General features: G+C 42.4%; 1 protein-coding gene across 2 annotated transcripts in view; it reads right to left on the bottom strand.

Moving 5' to 3' along the window:
- Positions 1-5,193: 5,193 nt before the first annotated feature.
- The window catches only part of EGF (epidermal growth factor), a 162,105-nt gene continuing 143,750 nt past the window's right edge, over positions 5,194-23,548 (bottom strand). For both annotated transcript variants that reach the window (XM_088456410.1, XM_088456409.1), the window contains 3 exons: positions 22,976-23,137; positions 18,188-18,264; positions 5,194-6,071 (listed from right to left, as the gene is read on the bottom strand). In XM_088456410.1, the coding sequence (XP_088312536.1) occupies positions 18,201-18,264; positions 22,976-23,137 (226 nt within the window). In that variant the 3' untranslated portion in view covers positions 5,194-6,071; positions 18,188-18,200. The remainder of the gene's footprint in view (positions 6,072-18,187; positions 18,265-22,975; positions 23,138-23,548) is intronic.

A 23,548-nucleotide genomic window follows, 5' to 3' on the forward strand; every position in this document is an offset into this window, starting at 1 on the left:
TAAGACTGGAGAGGCAGAAACCACATATGACTTGCTGTGCATCTGTGTGCATGCCTTTCATCATCAAACACCGGCCGATCAACAGAGGGAACAATATTATGCCGGGTGCTTCAAATAACTCTGTCTCCTATATTTATAATGACAGCCATTTGTTTTATTATTTTAGAATTGAAAAAAATTACAAAACTGAAATATCAATTTCTTCTACAACTTTAAGGTACCAACAATTTAAAAATAAAACTGTGTGGATCAGTATTCAAAGATATAATAAATTTAACATCTAAATCTTATACAAAGCCGCCAGGGCCGTAGGGAGGGCGATGCGGCTGGTGCCTCCTCACAGGACGGAATCCTCCAAGGTCACCAGCCGCAAACTGCCCAGCTCCGGAGGTCTGCATAAAGAGACCTCCTGCACTGCTGCTTGGCGCTCTCAGAGCAATGCCGATGAAGATCCCTGTCCTTCACCCACCCCCTGGCGGTAATGGTATGCACACAGGGGGAGGGGGAGTAGGGGGAGCGAGAGGGGAGGCAGTGCAGTACAGGGCGCACTGCCATCCTGATACGGCGCTGTACAAAGCACTATCTTTTTAGCAATATTGAGCAGATTAGTTCTACTTAATAGACAAGGCAAGGCCTTATGTAATCACCTATTAGATGAAAAGCGAAACACCTCTCAAATGATGTTGTTAGAAAATATACAGCACAAATTGTTTTGCCATTTAAAGTATATTCTTTATAATTTTGTAGCAGATATTAGGAGTAATTCAGAGTTGTATGCAATGCCAGTCTTTTCTCAAATAGAGCTGGTTTTTTGCCACTGCGCATGCGCATGCATTTGCAATGTGATTGACAGGCGGGGAGCGTTTGGGGAAGGCAAAGGGGAGTGTCGGACAAAAAAGCAGGCGCGTCGCGACCATTTCTGGGGCATATCAAATCCTGCATCTGCAAACCCGTACGCACGAAACATGGCTCCGGCATCTCAATTAAGTCGGCTATTCTGAGTGAACATTGGCCTGATTCAGAGCCGGACACTATTTGCGCTCGCTCGTTTAGAAAAAGGGGCCGGCTATTTAAATTGAGCGCTCGCTCTTTGCGGTCTGTTGACACCTCTATGTCTGTGCGAGCGAACGAAACATGCGCTCACTATTTTGTAAAGACGCCCCCTGGCCGCTCACATCCTACATCATCTCCGCTATTTATTAGATTAATCGAGTACATCGAAAGGCGTCTGAACTGCTCGCAGTGCTTGTGGTAGGATTTTCCTACCGCAATCATGCGAACAGTTCAGGCTAAGAAACAACCAAGTGACGTGGTCGATGATGCTGCTTTGTTAATTATGCACACCCTTAAAACGCCTGTTTTGACCGTTTGGCACGCCTGCGTTCGGATCTCCACTCCCCGTTTTCAAGCACCTTCCCCTGTTACCACCCACAAACGCCTCATCCTGTCACTCAAATTAGCAGGCACTCGCTATTTTGCGAGCGCTCGATTTCCGACCGCACTGACTGGTTGGCGCATGCGCATTATGACCCATACGCATGCGCAGATGTGCGAACATCGCTCAGAGCGAACGAGCGGCCGCTTACGAGCGGCTCTGAATCAGGCCCCTAGACTCACTCAAGGAGTCGATGTTTGTCGGATCTGCATCAGATGCTGCGTATGTGTACACAGCTATGTACATCTGCGATGGCTCTAGTGGGCGCCTCAATACAAGTGTCGGCGACTGTTTCATTAGCATATTTTCGCACATCCTCAGCTGCGGCAGCAATAGCATACAACTCTGAACTAGGCCATTTATGACTAGTCCAATCATGAATAAGTTTGACTAATGTAATGTAATATTTTGTTGCTAAAGGTTACATCATATGTACATTATATTCTTTGTACCCTGATGTTTGATTAACATTTGCCTTTTAAGCACAGGACTATTATTTTAGCTATATATATTTGTATTACTGTATGTCACAAGTGTCCAGAGCAGAGTAAAAATCTTATTAAACTCACAGAAAATTAGCACAGGTTGAATACAGGCATTCAATAGTTCTGTTCTGTATTAAGACAACTATGTATTAACTTTTAAAGGTCTAGTTAAAATCTAGATTTAAGAGTCATTTCCACTTCAGACTTATGTTGACTAATTTGTATGTGATGGGCAATGGCTTTAAAGAAATTATTGTACTTACAGCCCAAGGCCCCGCTGTTGCTGCATCCTGGCTCCTCTTCGACACGGTGAGGCCGTCTTGGCTCAGAGCACTTGCATAGTAACCCAACCAAAATCTAACTCACCTAGGTTATCTTCACTCATATCAGAGTGGCTATAACAGTCTGAAGCCACAGTGCACCAGATTTTTTTTATGTACATAATAAGCATCAGTGCTGGTACTTGGACAACTAGAACCTTAATCATGTCCTTCACATAACTGAACCTAAAGATAGCAGGTAAGCACAAGTTTCATAAGTTAATAATCTTTGTTGAATGCCTCAATTTTGAGACATAGAAACATAGAATGTGATGGCAAATAAGAACCACTTGGCCCATCTAGTCTGCCCGTTTTTACCTTTTGGTAACCTCAAATCTATGTGATCCTTAGTCCTTTGCAAGGATATTCTTGTGCCTATGCCAAACATGTTTAAATTGCTCTACTGTCTTAGCCTCTACCACCTCTGATGGGAGGTTATTCCATTTATCCACTATCCTTTCCATGAAGTAATATTTCCTCAAATTTCCTTTGAACCTACCTCACTCCAGTTTCACTGCATGTCCCCGTGTTGTTGTGCTTCTCTTTCTTTAAAGAATGTCTCCCTCCTGCACCATGATATATTTGAAAGTTTCTATCATGTCCCCCCTTTCCCTTCTCTACTCCAAAGTATACATATTAAGGTCTTTTAGTCTTTCCTGGTAAGTTTTGTGATTTAGGCCATGCACCATTTTAGTTGCCCTTCTTTGTACAGTCTCTAATGTATTTATATCCTTCTGGAGATGTGGCCTCCAAAACTGAACACAGTATTCTAGGTGAGGACGTACCAATGACCTATACAGTGGTATTATCACTTCTTTCTTCCTGCTACTGATTCCGTTCCCTATGCAACCAAGCATCTGACTTACCTTTCTCATTGTCTTGTTACAATGCTTACCTGCCTTTAAATCACCTGAAATAGTGACTCCTAGATCCCTTTTCTCCTCTGTAGTTTCCATTTGTGTACCCTTGATACTATAGCCTTTGGGTTTTTAAGACCAAACTGTATGAGTTTGCATTTTTTTAGCATTAAACTGTAGTTGACACATTCTATACCATTTCTCTAGCCTACCTAGGTCCTCCATCATTTGTCTTACCCCTCCAGGTGTGTCTACCCTGTTGCATATTTTTGTGTCATCTGCAAAAAGGCATACTTTCTCTTTAATACCATTTGCAATGTCACCAACAAAGATATTAAAAAGCACTGGTCCAAGTACAGAACCTTGGGGTACACCACTTGTCACAATTCCTTCCTGAGACTGCACTCCATTTACTACAACTCTGTTTCCTATTCTGCAACCAAGTTCTTATCCATTTAACCATCTTAGAATCCAATCCCAAGTTTTTGAGTTTTTCAGTCTGCGATGTGGGACTGTGTTAAAAGCCGTACTAAAGTCTAGATAAGCTACATCTACGCCCAGCCCCCTTGATCTATTACTTTAGTCACCCAGTCAAAAAAGTAAATAAGATTTGTTAGGCATGATCTCCCCCTAGTAAACCCATGCTGTTTGGGATCCTGTAGTTTGCTGGATTTGAGATGTTCTGCTACTCTTACTTTTAATAATGATTCCATTACTTTCCCTACTACTGATATAAGGCTCACTGGTCAGTAGTCACTTGCCTCTTCCTTGCTTCCACTTTTGTGTAGTGGGGCTACATGTAAATCTTTTCCAGTCCTCTGGAATTACTCCTGTAGCTAGAGACTGGTTGAATAATTATGTTAATAGTGTTATCTGCACCTCTTTAAGCTCTTTTAGTATCCTTTGATGTATCCGCTAGGGTGCCATGATTCCTGAACGTTTGAGAACCACTGCCTCAAGGTTTTGTTCCTAAGAGCCACGGTTTGTAACTAGCAATTAAATATATTTTAATTTTCATGTTCTAAAATATATTTTCATTTGGCGCTGGCACAGAAAACGCCACCAATAAACACTGTTACATTAAAATGTGTCACAAGTACAGATCTGCCCAGCTAGGATGTTGTCCGTGGTGCAGCGTCTCATGCCACGCATAGCGCGAGACGTCGGGGATACACTTTCGCGTCTCCATTCAATCCTATGGAGATGCATTCCCGCAATCGGGGACGCGCTTTCATGTCTCCCATAGGATTCAATGGAGACTTCTGACACACCAAGGCGTATTGTCATGTTTGAATACTAGAGAAAGACGCTGTCGCATGGAAAAACAATTGCTGGTGAGTCTGACTCAGAATCCCCTTAAACTTTTGGATGAGCAGAAAAACTAAAAATACCTATTCAGTTTTATTTTTTTTAGCTGAAAAGCTCTCATCCGACATGTTCCTGTATTTTCATATCCTCATTTACAGTATATAAGCTGATTTTAAGTAGTAATATCCTGCCATTAGTTTACCAATATATAACAAGTGTACAGTGGCGTAACTACCGTAGGTGCAGGGGTTGTGGCTGCTATGAGGCATCTCCCTGCACATACGGTGCCAGGCCTCAGTCTGCAGCCCCTCCGCACTCCCCTCCCCCTTCTTGCTCCCCTCTCCTCGACTTACCAGCTCCGTGGTCGTGTCCTTCCAGTCGGCTCCACCTCTGACTCTCCTCATTGACTGATTCTGGGAGGAGGCATGGCCTCCTCCTCCCAGCATCAGTCAGTGAGGAGAGATGGAGTCGATCGGGAGAGGAGGTGTGCCTGCCCTGCGCAGCACCACCACGGAGCAGGTACTGTAAGTCAAGGAGAGGGGAGTGAGGAGGGTGTGGGGGGGAGGAGTGTGGAGGGGAGGCCATGCACCAAGGGGGGGTGGGGACATAGGGAGCCCGTGAAAATTTTGCTATGGGGCCCCCCTAGATCTAGTTATACTCCTGCAAGTGTAGTCATTTTAATACGTATAACACTAGTTTATATGCTCCGTAAGTTGAAGACATTTCAAATATGAAAATACAATAGCTTTTTGCAATCATTCTTTTTAATCAGGAAGTAAGAGTTACGTTGGTGCTCAGCTACAACAAACAGCACAACACAATTGTATCCCTGACTTACACTATGGAAAATGACACCTGTATTATGTACAATGGACATATATCTTACTGTAAAGATATCTTCCTTTGTACAATGTTTAAACATTCTTTTTTTTTTTTGAGTCACTTACATTTCATCGTTGCATGTATATTTGTGAAATGTAACCACAAACTACACCATATCTACTGTGTATTGCTGTAATCTATGTGCTTTACAAGGAAAGCTGCATACAGATTATACCCATTGATGCACTAAGTACTATGCACACTATTGGGTGAAAACACATCTAGCTCTCGTTGCATAGTACGAGCACAAAAATAAGGTATGCCAGAAGGGACAGCACACACCCAAGATTTGGAGAGCAACAATGGGTGTGATCTTATTGTTCAAACATACAATTCAATAAAACATAACACTCACAAACAGAGTCTAGTTTTTCTCTGTACAAAGAAGTAGTCTTAGAATACAACATACACCATGTAGGCCACAAGCTAGTCAGCCCTGCTCTAAGCCACTTAATAGAAAGATGATGCCAAAATACAGTAACCCTTCATAATAATGGATTTTTTTACTTTGGTAGTATAACATTCTTCATTCATATAAACCCCAACTCCATATTTTCCCATTGGTATTTTGCTACATATTATTCTTCAGTTCGATATAATATGACGACAGAGTTTCATTGTCCTTCTGTTCCAGACATTGCTGCATATGTTGATGTCCTTTGTGTTGTGTACTCACTTGAAACTCTGGTTTATAGAGTACTGGAGCTTCTATATACATATAGAAGCCTTTATTCATGCTTCTTGCCAGTTACTTGTCCATTTTCCAATTTCACAGTCTTGGGCACTGAACAAAGATAGGAATGCTGGTAAGTTAAGTGCATGTATAAGTCGTATTAGTAACATTTCAGTTATGTAGAAAGATTTTCACATGTGTGATGATGCTGAGAGGGAACACCAATATTACTACAGACCTAGCTATAAATCTATAAATCACTGTTTAGGGGGTGGGAGGCATAGTAGTGGTAAAGACATACTCTATGTTCAGAGACTCTCCTAGGCTGATCAGGCCTAGGTGCATGAAGGTTGGTAGCACTGCAGGAAAGGGGAACTTTCACCATCCAGGAAAAGCACATTGTTTATTTGGTCTGTTTCCAGTCAGCAGTGCCATCAGGTTGATTAGTCATCAGCCTAGGCCCAATGGATCTTGGTGAGTGCCGCAGTTGCCCAGAAAACCCTATTTGGCACAGGATCAGAGTTGCTGCATTATTGATAGGCTGGTCCCTCTCCCCGGCCCAACCATCTTAAAGATCACAGACATGGAACTCGCTTATCTGTTGCTCTTATTTTTTCTCTGTCTGCAGATCAAACTGGCCATGGGCATGTCAGTTTGTGCACACCATCTGTAGCCAGGAAGGTCAATAGAAACAGTCTCCTTCTGCAGCATCAAACAGAAGGTAAGTATGCAGCTGTGAATATTAATGCGATGGTAAAGTACTGGAGGTGGTGTGTGGGTTTATTATTTAATGGTAAGTGGGAGTTAATCATTTAATGGTGAGTGACATAGGTGTATATACCATAGGTGCAGGGGGTGAAGCTGCTATGGGGCCCAGAGCTGAGGGGGGTCCCATCTTTCTTGTTAAAGTTACATGTGTTATATATATTTTTCACCATTGGGTGGTACATAGGGGCCATTACAAACTTTTGCTATGGGGCCTTCAAATACTTTGTTACGCCCCAGGTGAGCGGTAGGCATTTGGTATGGGATCCCGGCTGCCGCATGACCGGCAGTTCGATTCCCGGCTGCGGCAGCCCGACAAAACAGGAGAGGCCGGCAGCGGAAGCCCAACAGCGCTGGAAATCCCGATCGTGCCTAAGGTAAGTATAAACTAACCTAACCAACCCCCCTAACCCTCCTTAGGGGTGCCTAATCCTAACCTCCCCCCCAAGTGTCTAACTCTAACCTCCCCCCTCTAAGTGCCTAACCTTCGATCGGGATGCCGGGCGGCTTTCTCCCGGCGTCGGGAAAATTACATGCGTCTAGATTTTAGACGCCTGTCATTTAACCCTAGGCGGGATAGAGGATTCGGGAAGCCGGCGGTTGGGATTGCGGCCGCCGGCTTCTTAAACGTATCCCAGTGGTAGGTACTGTAATAATTTGTAGGGCTATTTATTTGGTGGTAGACATTAAATTGAGGTCATAGTTTAGGTGGTTTGGCAGAGTTTTTGAAAAAAGAGGTCTGTTTATTAAACGTAGGGGCTCTTTGGAGAGAAATAGATTTATTTATTAAATGTGAATACTAATTATTTTATGAAGGTTCTTTATTATTAGATTTGGATGCTATTAATGTATTGGCAGCAATATGTCATGTACCTATCCTTTTTTGCAAGCCGGGCCCCAACATTCCAGATCCAGAAAAGCTAAATACACTAGCGGTAAAAGGTAGTCAAAGCTGCAAAAACATGTAGAAGAGAGTGGAACACTCTTCCACTATTATAGTTCTGGTTGGGCATTCACAACTATGACTGTCTTGCTCACTCAGGTAAACATTAATACTGGTGGTTGTGGTGGTGGAGGGGGCATAGTATTAGCTAGGGCCTTTATCCCTAGCTCTGCCTGTAGCTTACAGTTCTTTCAGGCAACATTATCCTCTGTTGCTATTTACTCTCACAGAAACTGGTCACATTTAATAAGAAGATCAATGGATTAACTTGCTTCATTTAGAAGTGGGGTTGACACCACCATTTTCTCATATTAGTTTGACAGAAGCCTCATATCAGTATTCTAGTGCCACTATTTAACTCTGGACACACTTGAGCGTAACCTGCCAATCGACTTTAAGCCCAGTGACAGATCAGTGTACAGTTTTTTCACCCTAGGTGGCTAAATATGATGGTAACTAAAATCTCTGATTAACTGCATTTACCATCAGGGCCAATAATGATCAAATCATCTCGATTATGAGGCCACTCAAAATATAAAATTGGGCAAGCTGCTCAATATAGCAAATTATAGCAAGTATGGCCACTATAACTCTCAGTCTTATTCTATTCCCCTCTACAAATCATGACATTGCTGCTGTCACATGCATTCTGTCTTACATAATTTCAGAAGTGTACAGCAGTCACAGTCTCCCACAAAATGACCTTGCATTTAAAAATTTGTTACTTAAGAAAATTGGGTACATATGGATAAGAAGCAGATGCTTTTAATTCCACAATGTTCCTGCTTCACTATAGTAGGAGCCTCAAATCACTAATCTGTTCTGTAGGAGCACTCTGCACTATAATAGGAGCCTCAAATCTCTAGTCTGTTCTGTAGGAGCACTCTGCACTATAATAGGAGCCTCAAATCTCTAGTCTGTTCTGTAGGAGCACTCTGCACTATAATAGGAGCCTCAAATCTCTAGTCTGTTCTGTAGGAGCACTCTGCACTATAATAGGAGCCTCAAATCTCTAGTCTGTTCTGTAGGAGCACTCTGCACTATAATATGAGCCTCAAATCACTAGTCTGTTCTGTAGGAGCACTCTGCACTATAATAGGAGCCTCAAATCACTAGTCTGTTCTGTAGGAGCACTCTGCACTATAATAGGAGCCTCAAATCACTAGTCTGTTCTGTAGGAGCACTCTGCACTATAATAGGAGCCTCAAATATCTAGTCTGTTTTGTAGGAGCACTCTGCACTATAATAGGAGCCTCAAATATCAAATCTGTTCTGTAGGAGCACTCTGCACTATAATAGGAGCCTCAAATCTCTAGTCTGTTCTGTAGGAGCACTCTGCACTATAATAGGAGCCTCAAATCTCTAGTCTGTTCTGTAGGAGCACTCTGCACTATAATAGGAGCCTCAAATCTCTAGTCTGTTCTGTAGGAGCACTCTGCACTATAATAGGAGCCTCAAATCTCTAGTCTGTTCTGTAGGAGCACTCTGCACTATAATATGAGCCTCAAATCACTAGTCTGTTCTGTAGGAGCACTCTGCACTATAATAGGAGCCTCAAATCACTAGTCTGTTCTGTAGGAGCACTCTGCACTATAATAGGAGCCTCAAATATCTAGTCTGTTTTGTAGGAGCACTCTGCACTATAATAGGAGCCTCAAATATCAAATCTGTTCTGTAGGAGCACTCTGCACTATAATAGGAGCCTCAAATATCTAGTCTGTTCTGTAGGAGCACTCTGCACCTTTCATTATGTAATTATGTCTGTGTCCAGGACTGTGCCTAATGAGTAGATCTAATATAAAAAACACTATATTAAACACTACCTACATACTATTATTACATGAAAGTTTGTATATGGCAGCAGAATTACAAATTGCCCTACAAACAGCAGACAAATCCTTATTATTAGATGCTTCTGACAAAGCTGGATGCTTCTTGTCCAGCGAAATTCATAAAGCAACTGTATATACAATATTTCAGATTGGATTTCGGATGGGACCCCTCGCTGTGTGAACTACAAGTGTGGACTTTGTTGCTCTGCATGGACTTTGCTGTACAGCTACAAGTGTTACCTGCTACAGCTCCAATGCTTGCGGACTTAATGCTCAGAGGACTGTTTTTTCTGCAATTAACCAATTGGTAAATATTTGCTGCACATAGACTAAGTCGTTTGGGAGCAAGTTCTAAAATTAACAATTGTTCCACAGAGGGTTCTGTGAAATCGTTTCTATGAGATGTTAACAAATGTCCATACATTAAGCTTCTTCTGACATAATGATTTTTATGTAATAAATTGGTTATTGTTATATGAAATGATACATTTCATATTTATGTGGTTAAGTGCTGGTTCATATATATTTATATTTTATATACTCAGTATTGTTTCTTCAGGGGCTGACAACCCCTTACCAGCTGCTACGTGGGTTTCCCTTTGTAAACAGCAGATGAAGAATGATAACAAAAATGTGCTTTGAACCTAGTTAAATAAATCCTAATAAAGCAAACATAGGGGGTCATTCAGACCCGTTCGCGAGCGGCAGGACGCCCGCAAGCGGGTCGATGTTCCCCACTGCGCATGCGCACGACGGAGGGAGCTCCGTCGTGCGCATGCGCGAGACCTGGCGAGCGACGGGCTCACCATCACTCCGGGTCTTGCACCAAAGGGGGCGTGCTGTCGATGTTGATTGACAGCACGCCCCCTTTGGTGGGCGTGCCGGGGGCGTGCCTGCCAGACGGAGGCGTTCCCATGGGAACGCCTACCGTCTCAAGCCGGCCCCACTGACATCACTAGTGATTTCAGAGGGAGTGATTTTGGCTCTGATAGAGCCAAAATCACTCCAGGGCTTGCGGCAGCGAGACCCTACCGCAGGGTCTCCATCGCAAGCCCGATGGTCACGATGGTCAAGACCATCGCGACCATCATCATGGACGCTCGCTATAGCTGTGGGTGGTAACCCACAGCTATGCGAGCGTCCATGAGGATGCTCCAAAAAATGGTAGGAGGGCCCTGATTCAGAGCGAGCGCTCTGAATCAGGCCCATAGAGTTTTATTGTATTAGTCACTAGATGCTGGATGCTTCTGATGTTCAGTTCATGTAGTTATTTTGATATATCTTTATGTACTAAATAATAAAACAAAAATATTGTTGCCTGGGCTTATTATAAGTTACGCGCTAGTGGACAGCAAATGAAACAGCATTAGTTCATGGTGAAATTCTTTACATAATGGGCAGAATTCAATTCAGCGTGCCATACTGTCGGCATCACCTCAATGCCTGGCTGCCCACGTATTGGCCAATTACAGTAGCATCAGCATTGCAAGTATTCCAGTGACCCTTTATGGGGTGCAAAGCACAACATGCAATGTAGATGGATGTGATATGCCATTCCAGCACAGCAAATGCTGTCCATCGGTTGAAATTCATTCCCCTAAAAGTGTTACAAGGGGGTCATTGGTGCAGCAGGTATTGTGAGTCTGGGGTATGGGCAGCAAGGGGATGTTGTACAAGGTTGTTGTGTGATTCTATTTTGTCATGTTCATTTCTGAAATGTCACCAGGTGAATTATCTGGTGTTATTATATTAGTCTATAAATAGCAGTGTGTCCTCGTCCCACCCCCCACCCCCGCCCCCTACTTTTTCTCTGAGACAGAAATCAGCTGAAAGCAGTTTTGCAGGTAAAAGGCATGGAAGAGGTTACTGTGAGAAGGGACACACCAATACCATTCACACTCCCCTTCAGTAACATCATCCTGGTCCCATTGTTCAGCCAAGAGATTATGTAGGTTCAGTAGTACCTACATGGCTGGGAGTAAACCTATCAAAGGTGCTAAAAAGGGGACAGGTCTGGCCCCTGGCCCCCTGTCCCCCACCCCCTCACCCAGGGATTTATGCCGTTGGCCCGCCTACAACCCCTCCCCCTTATCCTGCTGCAGCGGCCATTTCCCGGCACCTTCGCCCCTGAAAGGTCTTCACACATATAATTCAGCCCTCTTGTTAGCCTGTTACAAAGTACATGTTACCAGTGTAGTGCCCCATGACAGGACAGAGTGGATATAAAAGGGGCATGCTCTTGGGAGAAATGGGATACTACAGTAGTTGCTGTGACTAACATCTGTCAGAACTTGAGGTGCAGAGTTCGACCTCCTCCCAAGAACGCTATGTTTAACCTAGTGTCTGTTACCATTTAGTAGGATATTGTTGTATTCATTTGTATTGCTACCTTAGAATATAATAATGACATAATTGTAACTTCTCTGCTGCCTTGTCTGTATGACACTGAACCCTAAGGTTACATAATGATTCCCGACTCTAAAGCCGGGTACACACTAGACGATATATTGTCTGATCCGGCGGACATATCGTCCACATCAGCCAGTGTGTACCAGCTCTGTCACCGATGATACACGCTCCCATGCGTCGCCAGCAACATCATCCATTGGACCTGTGTGCAATATCGTCAGCGGGGACCATGTTGCCGAATGCAGCATGGCCCCTGGCGACGCTCCATCGCTCCCGGCATCAGCAATTGTGTATGCACTTGCTGATGCCGGGACCCCCACCGGATTACAGCATTGCAGACCTTTGGCATTCTAGCTGTTAATTTGTTGAGGTAATCTGAAGAAATTTCACCCCACGCTGCCTGAAGCACCTCCCACAAGTTGGATTGGCTTGATGGGCACTTCTTGCGTACCCTATGGTCAAGCTGCTCCCACAACAGCTCAATGGGGTTGAGATCTGGTGACTGCGTTGGCCACTCCATTACAGACAGAATACCAGCTGCCTGCTTCTTCCCTAAATAGTTCTTGCATAATTTGGAGGTGTGCTTTGGGTCATTGTCCTGTTGGAGGTGGAAATTGGCTCCAATCAAGCGCTGTCCACAGGGTATGGCATGGCATTGCAAAATGGAGTGATAGTCTTCCTTATTCAAAATCCATTTTACCTTGTACAAATCTCCCACTTTACCAGCACCAGAGCAGCCGAAGACCATCACATTACCTCCACCATGCTTGACAGATGGCGTCAGGCACTCTTCCAGCATCTTTTCACTTGTTCCCACAAATGTTCTTCTGTGTGAGCTATACACCTCAAACTTCGATTCGAGACTTTTTTCCAATCTTCCTCTGTCCAATGTCTGTGTTCTTTTCCTGTTATTGGCCAGTCTCAGATATGGCTTTTTCTTTGCCACTCTGCCTAGAAGGCAGCATCCTGAAGTCGCCTCTTCACTGTGTCGAGTGGCCCAGCAATCCAACCCAGGTAAATAGCAGGGTTTAACACAGGCGTAGCCCGTGAAACCCTGTTGTGAGAACAGCGCACTCCGGGTCACGATGACCTGAAGTGTGCTGCTAGCTGGCCGATTGGTCCAGCTTCAGTGGCACTTGGAGATGATGTCATCTCCAAGTGTCCACTTTCACGCTGGGAAAGCCGGGTCTATGCAGACCTGACTCCGGTGTGAGCGGCGCCGACTCAGGAATATCCCGAGTCGGCGCCGGCTAAATTCCGGGTCTGATCCGGATAGGAACTCTGGCCCTGATTCAGAGCCGGACGCTCTGAAAGAGTGCTCGCTCTGAATCTGTGAATCTGGGCTTTTTTTTTTTTTTTTGTGCGGCCTCCTGGCCACTCGCATAGCTGTGGGTGACCACCCACAGCTATTGTGAGCGGCCAGGATGATGGTCGCGATGGTCAAGACCATCGCAACCATCAGGCTTGCGACGAGACCCTTGTGGTTGGGTCTCCTGGCCGCAAGCCCCAGAGAGCTTCTGGCTCTAATAGAGCTGGAAGCTCTCCCACTGACATCACTTGTGATATCAGTGGGGCCGCCCACAAACGGCAGGCGTTCGCTTGGGAACGCCTCCGTTTGTGAAGCCACCCCCTGGCCACGCCTACCAAACGGGGCGAGCTGTCAATCACCATCGACAGCTCGCCCCCTTTGGTGCGAGACCTGGAGCGACGGAGCACCCATCGCTAGCCGGGTCTCGCGCATGTGCACAACAGAGCCGGCTCCATTGTGCACATGCCCGGTGAGCAAACATCAACCCAGTTGCGAGCGTTCAGCGCTTGCGACCGGATCTGAATCAGGCCCTCTGTTCCAACTCCAGGTCAGACCCGGAATTTTGGTGGAAAAGGGGTATAATGTACTTGTCTTCTTGCACAGTTGTGAACCGGGGTCTCCCACTTCACTTTCTACTCTGGTTAGACCCTGTTTGTGCTGTTCTCTGAAGGGAGTAGTACACACGTTTGTAGGAAGTGTTCAGTTTCTTGGCAACTTCTCGCATGGAATAGCCTTCATGTCTAAGAACAAGAATAGACTGTCGAGTTTCACATGAAAGTTCTCTTTTTTTGGCCATTTGGAGAGTATAATCGAACCCACAAATGTGATGTTCCAGATACTCAACTAGCTCAAAGGAAGGCCAATTTTATAGCTTCTCTAATAAGCAAACCCGTTTTCAGCTGTGCTAACATAATTGCACAAGGGTTTTCTAATCATCCATTAGTCTTCTAACGCGCTTAGCAAACACAATGTACCATTAGAACACTGGAGTGATGGTTGCTGGAAATGGGCCTCTATACACGTATGTAGATATTCCTTTAAAAACCAGGCGTTTGCAGCTAGCATAGTCATTTACCACATTAACAATGTATAGAGTGTATTTCTGATTAATTTAATGTTATCTTCATTGAAAAAAACAGTGCTTTTCTTTCAAAAATAAGGAAATATCTAAGTGACCCCAAACTTTTGAACGGTAGTGTCTGTCACACCTATTAAACCTGACTTCCATTGATATTTTTTATAAACTGGTGCTGCATTGTCAATCCTGAGTGACCTGATGGAAATCAGCCATAAAAACAGTCCAAAATCTTATGGAAGTGCTGCAAGGAACCCATCGTGTCCCTATACCTGTTTTTATAGTTTAATAAGCATGCGTATCTATGCACAGCTGTCTGACACAGTTTATTTTGACTGTTTCCACTGACTGGAAATAAATCATGTGTGTTGTTCACATGTTTTGCGGCTTTGCTTAGTGAGAAATGTTGAAATGTAGCATCTGTTTTGTACAATCCATTACAGATACTCAGCTTTTATCCTCTGGATACATTGTGTATTCAATAAGAGCACGTCTAATACAATAATAATAAAAAATCACCCATATAAAGAGCTTGTAAAATTTATTTACAAGCAACAAAGCACTTCTGCAATGGTAACATAGTGATCCTCAGATTTTGAAACAATATTGCTGTTTATGTAGCAAATAGATGTACTAAAACTTACTAGTAGGTTAACTGCTGCAAAATGGCCCCTGTTGTGTATGAGTGTATATGTGTGCATGCTGTACAGAATTTTAGGCTGTCAGCTTCAATGGGGCAGGAACTGATGTGAATTATTAAATACTGTATTCTCCATAGAGCGCTGCATAATACACACTTATCTACTCTCATGGAATATCACCTTGCCTATTTTCCCTGGATCCCACCCGTTCTTCTCAAATCTTACAGGTGTCTATTTACTAAGCTGTGTTAGGAGCTAAAGTGAACAGTGATGGCGTACCAGCCAATCAGCTCCTAACTACCATTTTTCAAACACAGCCTGTGACATGGCAGTTAGGAGCTGATTGGTTGGAACCTTATCACTGTTCACTTAATCTCCTAACACAGCTTAGTAAATAGACCCCACAGTCTCCTTCTTAGCTACTAAATAATAGAAGCAGTTTGGTATTTCTTTATGTTTTACTATTGGAATGCATGCCTTTATGACAAATATTACCTTTTGACCAATATCAATGATTCTAGATATATTAAAAAGATATATTAAACATTTTTTTTTTTAATTCTGCCATAATGTGGAAAATGTGGCTTGTAGTCCATGAAAGAGAATACAGAGAATACTGCAGCTGGCACAATTTACTACCATAGCTTTAAAAGCAATAAGAAAACTGACCTGAGCTACAAACATACATTTCATAGTGACACCTCCCTAAATATCACTGCCATCCATGTGCCTTTTCTGCACAATTTTTATTACTGGTAAGAAAATCTATATATGTGACATTAAAGGAAAATACAAATTATGTAATGTATGGTAAATAAAATGAACATGGAGACTGGTTTTACAGAACAGACACGAGTGGCCAAGCAATGAATACTATACTGTAAATTACATACTTTCTAGCTGACATTTACATTCCAGCCTGGTAAAGTTTATATATAAAAATTATGCAGATATGTTTATCTTATGGTGACTGCAGGTCAGCTCAATGATATTTTAAGTCAAGTTATTTATATATACATTATGGAATATATTATTCAAATAAATAGAATGAAAAATTATTTTGTTCTTCCTTTACCATATTAGATCAAGTCACGTGTCTGGTGTAAGAGAAGCCTGGAAAATTAGACGGATATAAAAAGTCTACAGAATCTTATTGAGGGTGCAAGTTTCTGTGATAAAGAGACTGAAATCAAGATATATATACTGTACCTTGTAACTAACAAAAATGCAAGTGAAAAACAAATATACTAGGACAAAGAAGGGAAAATAATAAACCATCAGCATTATTTAAACCTGCAATTAAATAATAAAAATTTTCACAGGAATTTAGCAAAAAGCTCTTGCTGGGACATGGGCTATCGCTTATGCTATCACTCTGGTTCTGATCCAGAGCTTGTACTGCACATGAGCGGCTGACCAGGCCAGTTTCACGTCTGTGCTGTTTCCCTACGAAGTTCTACATAATTACAACCCCAAGTTGAGCTTCTTGGTGCTTTACAGCATAATCATTGATTTTTAGATAGCAAATAAAAGAAATAAGAAGGACTATGTATAATAGTATCTTTTGAGGCTTCTGTAAATGAATTGCCTATTTCTATGAAGGAATGACTTGTATGTAGGCCCTAGGCCTTCAGCCAAGGTGTTTGATTTCTATTGTCATAGCCGGTTCTATAAAGAAGGTGTTAGGATTCCATTATTCTTTGTTCAAGTGAGAAGTGTATTTGAGACTTTGGGCCTGATTCAGCAAGGAACGCACACACCCGTCCGCATCGAGTATATGCTAATAACTGCATACGCACGCAGAATAAGCAGACGCCTAGCAAAACACAATACCTCTAACTTCCCTTAACGTGCGTTCTGTTATACCACGCAAGACAGTGGTAACATCGAGGCCAATCAAACACATTAGCAAATTAGCGGTTGACCTGACTCCACGCAGGATGTCTGCCGCTTTCTGCGTGCACCTAGACCTCAGGCTACGGCCGTCGCCACAAGGGCTTAATTATGCATGCCCCCAAAACGCCGTTCAAACGCACAGACACGCCTGCGTTTGCCTGTCCACCCCCACAAAACGCCACTTCCTGTCAATAATTTTTCTGTGGTTCTGCGTTACTCTGCATGCGCAGTACCCATCGCAATAGCTAGTTCACGCATGCGCAGAGCTAAAACATTGTCCGATGGCGTGCATCTGCTTCCGTGCATTCCTTGCTGAATCAGGCCCCGTGTCACTTCCTGGTTACAGTATTGAATGGTGTGTCTATTAAATAAAGCAATACTTATCTCATATGGATATGATTGTGTGACTATATCTTTATTCACTCTTCTTATAAAATGAATGCACCTACCTTTAACATGCATTTGTATAACATTCTGGTGTTCATAGCAACTGGGGCAGGATAAGCTAGTCCCCCAATCCTGGCCCAGGATTACATAGTTATAACATTTTAACTATAATCTAAATAATAATTTGAGACAGTCTGTCTCATCTCCTAAATGTGCATGAAGTGGAAGCCTTGGCGCACTCCCCAACGGCTCCCACTGCGAGGGAGGTGGGACAGACTTAAGAGAAGAGGACCAGTCGCCAGTGTAAGTATGGGAGCGGGAGGAGAGCTTAGGAGGGAGGGAGCAATGGAGATGGCGGGGTTTGGGACAGAGTTGCAACTGAACGGGTGGGACACAGCCACGTGGGGATGGAGACCCGGTATATGCCAAATCCATAACTCTAGCATACGATAATTCTTGCATATATAAGAGGTAATACCTAAATGGGCATTTGGTACATTACTTCCCAATGTTCTTATTCCATGTGCATGATGTTATCTTAACAATGAACCAGACACCTCCAGCAGAAGGGGGACATGAGACAGCGTGGCAGAGAAATATATTTATACATTTAAATGAGTTTAATATATATTATGTAAAGAAAAAAAATGGGTCTACACTAATGTGCTAGTATCTGTGGCTCACATCGATATGCCATGTAATCACTTTGTCATTTCCTTAATTTAGATTCAGTTTTCCAACTGTCGTGTGCAGGGGCTAACAATAACACTGGCTCATAGCTACAGAACATCCAGGCAGCTGTGAACTTTGAGGGATAACAATGAAGTAAGATGAACTGGAGTTCATGGCACAGCACTAGATGACTCTGGCAGCTACTTAATGTATAGAAGATGTGAATTATTTCATGGATAATCTCAAGTGGATCCACACTGGCTTTGATCCTTACATTCATAATAAAGAGTTACTGTACCTCAGACTGGCTTCTACTTGCTGTAATGCGGCTGGACGTGGCACACAGCAGTGTTTCTGCTTCGCACGCGCTGATGCCTTATAGGGAAAACAAAAATAGATTAATAGGGAATAATAAGATGGTTACAGCAGCATTCTGAAAAGTGCTGCACTATAAACATTGCACTGATGTTACTATGCAGTATTACAGTTGATTAACTGCTGATAAAACATGGCGTAAAAGCACCCACACAGAACTGTGATTAAACTGTAATATATTTACCTAAGTCTTGTTTTCTATTAGAATATTAGGTAAGGGAAAATCACGAAGATGAGGTCAGGCACAGTAGTATTATTGGGAGAAAAACAACACAACAAACAGTACTAAACAAGACAATGCCAAAATACTGTGAATGTACTATTCCAGTTTTGCTTTTTAAGATTTTAGTAAGAATGCCAACACAGTGATGTGGGAATGGGGCACCATGCCTAATGGCTAACAGGGTTTATTTATGATACTGCACCACTTTCAGGGGCCTATGAAGTAATAATCATGGAACTGCTGTTTCACGTAGATATTGTCGCAGTGGATATTTTTTTATGAAAATATGCTCGCTATGTGCTAAGGAAAACTTGCAGTGACTGCAATAACCACTCTCCCTGCAAGTTATATCCCCGGCATTTTGTAAGTCTTTCACACTTATGAAAGACTTCTCCGGGGAAGCTGACAATTCGCATGCTACCGTGACTATGTGTGATACGGTCTCCATTCACAGAATGGTGGAGAGATAACATCCTAATAGGCATGTCAGACAGTCCCTTTCAGTACTGGCAGGAAAAAGATGCAATTTGGAGGCCCATACACGAACTGGTATTGCATTACTTAAGTTGCCCACCCTCCAGCGTGTACTCCGAAAGAGTTTTCAGTGCAGCTGGCAACCTTGTCAGTGATCAGCGTTGGAGGTTACTACCTCAAAATGTGGAAAAGATGATGTTCATTGAAATGAATTACAAATTCCACGAGGAAGACCTCTACCAACAATTAGATCAAAAAATGACAGAGGCACCTATGGTGGAATCCAGCGGGGACAAATTAATATTGTGTGAAGAAGAGGATGAACACACTGATGGGGATGACGAGGACGACGACAACTAGTAATGTAAAGCCAGTTTGTGTATGGGATAATTTTCATTTCCATGTCCAATGTACATTGGCAGCTTGTTTTATGGGGGTCCAAACAAACCAATCATTTCAGCCACAATTGGCAGCCCCTGTCGCTGAAATTATTGGTTTGTTAAACTGTGAATGTCCTGTTTCGTATACAACATAAGGGTGGGTGAGAGGGCCCAAGGACTATTCCATCTTGCACCTTTTTCCTTTCCATTATGTGCTGATTGGGGCATTGCTGCCTGACATTTTAAATTAATGCTATGGTTGGTTTAGGAACCAATGATTTGTTTTAAAATTTATTTATTATCAATTTTACAGCCTGGGGCTAAACCAATGAATGTATTTTTATTAATTATTGTAGCAGCAGGCAGCTGCACTCAAGCAGACTTGTTAAACAAAACATGATACACAGAATCGTCCTATCAACTCTAGGACTAGACAACTCTATCCCGAGGACGTAGTAAGATAGGATGACTCTGTGAATCGCGTTTTGTTTAACAAAACAGTTTGAGTGCCGCTGCCTGCTGCCTCCTTATACATTACTATTAGAGCTGTGCACCATGGCCAACTAATCTTTGGAACATGGAGTGCAGACTACTGTATTTGGAACTGTAATATATATATATATATATAAACATCTTTTAGCAGCTTTACTCCATGTAATATGTTACCAAGCACATCCTGGTGCAATAATGTGTGAGGCTGTAGTAGTCTCCCCGCCAGATGTTTCTATATAGGATATAGATGTAATATTTTCATGGCCGAGTTAAACATTCAGCAGATATGCAGCAACAGTCTTCCAATACAAGATACAAAGATAAATGTTATGTGATGTAAACCACTAACATATGACCGATTATTGTTTGGAAGAAGTTAGGGATTATCAAGATGTTATATTTTTAAACATTTAATCAAAGCATGCAAGCTCTCAGTAAGAAATATGGTCCATTTTCTTCCAATATTGTTTGTTTGGTGCCACAAAGACTTTTCTTTCAAGTATTTTGATATGAATAGTTTTAAGGTAAGCTTAATATTATTCAAGCCAAAATTAGATTGACATAATAAGTAGAGCTGAGCGGTTCGGTTTTTCAGAAACCCAAACAAACCCGAACGTGGGGGCTCCGTGTTGAACCGAGGCATGCCTCCTTTCCCCCAGCCAAATTCGGGGCTCAAATTGAGGCAAAACGTCATAATCCCGGAAATGTCAGTTCTCGCGTGTTTTGGATTGCATATAAATCCCTCCCTGTCTACCTCCTACTTCCCTATTCCGCGCTGAAGCAGCTGCGCTATTGTGGGTGGGCAGAAAGCACTGCATGTATTATCTGTGCAGGCTTAGTTATATGTCAAAAATAAACAGAATAAAGGGTAAATTAAAAAGACAAAAAAATGTGTGGGGTACCCCTCAAAATCAATAGGCAGCCAATATCAATCAATAGCTAGCAATGAAGCATTAATGACTATGGGCCTGGTTCAATACGCATCGCAACTGCAACAGCGTATGCAAATCGATCAATGGTGCATACTGCGCATTCGTATGCATCACAGTGCGTGTGCATGAGGTAGCATTGCGATCACTCTGCAATCACGCACGCACGTAGAAAGAAAGCAACTGCAGCATGAGTGACGGGAGGTCCGCATTTGGGGGTGGTAATGGGGTAATGGTCAGAGAAACGGTTGTGCCAGTCAGTATAAATTAGCCACTGTGACGGCATATGCAGTATGACTACTTACTGTGTGCAACGAGGTTAGCAATTACTGAGTAAGGTCAGACCTGCTGTAATTGTGCATGAGGGGCCAATTTTACTCGATGTTCCCGATGTATATGCAAGGTATTACAGATGTGAGATAGTAGTAGTGGGCACCTCTATGATGGCTGTGCGACAGCTTTGTGATTATTATTATTATTATTATCCTTTATTTATATGGCGCCACAAGGGTTCCGCAGCGCCTTACATAGTACAGAAACATGGTACATAAACAGTTGAACAGAACAAGAAAACAGTGTCATACAGTTTAAGACACTACAAGACAAGTACATGGTATATAAACACTGCTGCAACAGAAGCAGGATGGCAAAAGTCACGGGTTAGGTGCTTTTGAGTATAGAGCAGATAGTATAAGTAAAGAAAGGATAAGCACAAGAGGATAGAGGGCCCTGCTCGTGAGAGCTTACATTCTAAAGGGGATGGGCAGACAGACAGGGGTGACACAGATGGGGTAGACAGTGAGCGTGGGACAGAGGGTTAGGATGACAGATGGCTGGATTCCTATTTTACAGTATGTGTGGAAGTCATTTGAATTAAGATTTACGCCACTGACATTCTACTTTAAGAGGCAGTTTTTGTAGGTGTTTGTGGAGAGCCATGGCTGTTATATCAGTTTACGTGAAGTCTGACGGGTGGCAGAAGCCACTTCATGTGGGGCTATTTAGAGAGTGTGGTTAACGTGTGAACCAGCAGTCTCAGGTAAATGTCGAAATTGGTGAAAGCAGTTATTGTAAAGAGATGTTCAGATGTAAAATAATAAGTTGTGATCAAGTGTGAATTCTATAAGGCACATTTATTGATTTGGAGGGTGATGGGAGAAATGTGAGGTTTGCAGGATATATATTCCATAGTAAATCCGCTGTATGTGTGAGGGGCCTGGATTTGGTGATATGTCACCAGATAATAAAAGCAGAAGGATGGAGAAGTAGATATAGTTGTAGGTGTGTAAAAGTTTTTTATAGTGACACAATGAGGCTGTAATTGTCAATTTTTGATGAAAAGAAAGCTCATTAGTTTTTAGAGGAGGTGAGTGACTCAATAGGGCGGCAGTGTGCCCAGAGAGGGGAGATGCAGGGAGAGTTAGGGATGTTGTATCCTTAGAGAAAATACAAAGGAGAGAGTTGATAAAAAGAAATGTGTAGTACATGGTGAGTTTTAGGTTTGTTATTTTTAGACAAATTTTAAAGCAATCAGTTTCTTAATCTGAAATTACCTTAGATGTTGGTTAATGTTTGTTCAACTGTTTGATTAACTGTTATGTAATCACACTTTGTGCCTTTAACACTTGGTGCTTTTAACCCCAGCTGCAAACAGCCCCAGCTGCCCCTAGCTGAATATAAAGGAGTGGTATCATTGATTAAGACAGGCTACAACTGACTCAATTGCTCTGCTGATCAAAGGAGATAACTTGCTCTGAGTTGGAGCAAAAGCCAGGCCAGATATATACCATAAACTATGCTTCACTGAACAATATAGACTATACATGTAAAAACAATTCTATGCAAGAGATGAAATATCACATACATTTAAAAACTGCACATGATTGCATGAAGGTCTATGCAGAGTATATATGCAGTAGGCAGGATGAGAGATGAAATATCACATACATTTAAAAACTGCACATGATTGCATGAAGGTCTATACAGAGTATATATGCAGTAGGCAGGATGAGAGATGAAATATCACATACATTTAAAAACTGCACATGATTGCATGAAGGTCTATGCAGAGTATATATGCAGTAGGCAGGATGAGAGATGAAATATCACATACATTTAAAAATTGATTGCATTCATTAGTATATTTTTGCAGCAGACCTGCGTGCATAATCGCAGCAAACAGCATATAATTCACAACACTTTAGTGCAGTCACCTGTAATAGAATATTGCAAAGGACCCAAGACCCAGGGCCACCAGGAGGACAACCAATGAAACACCAATGGTAACATTACGAATCTTTGTCTGTGTCGCGCGTGGTGCCCACCACTCCAAGTCATCAAACTGGCATCGCTCTCCAATATATCCCTTGACACAACTGAAATACAGGGCATAATATATTTTACCATACACATCTTTAAACACGATTTGCTAGCAATAAATAACTTGAATGTTCCAGAAAAGCATATAAACATATAGGTATGTCTTTCTGCACCGGAACCTTATTCATTTTCATGTTTGCATGTTTTAGTGTGTACATGGTTCCATACAGGTTTTTCCATCTCTAGAAATGACTATATGATAAAGAAAGAACCATGTGATAATAATAATAAACACAAAAATTAATTATGCTCTAATACCACAGCCATGTGGCCCTGGATAAAAGATCTCTAGTCATTCTCATCTCCATACCAATATACACTATGAAGCATTGCCTTCTGTCATGTCTAACTCAAGTTATTTTGTTTGGCAGATCAGCAATGCCACCTACTGCCTATATTCAGAGTTA

This window comes from Taudactylus pleione, unplaced genomic scaffold (assembly GCF_031769625.1).
Source record: "Taudactylus pleione unplaced genomic scaffold, aTauple2 ptg000703l, whole genome shotgun sequence".
Taxonomy (NCBI): Eukaryota; Metazoa; Chordata; class Amphibia; order Anura; family Myobatrachidae; genus Taudactylus; species Taudactylus pleione.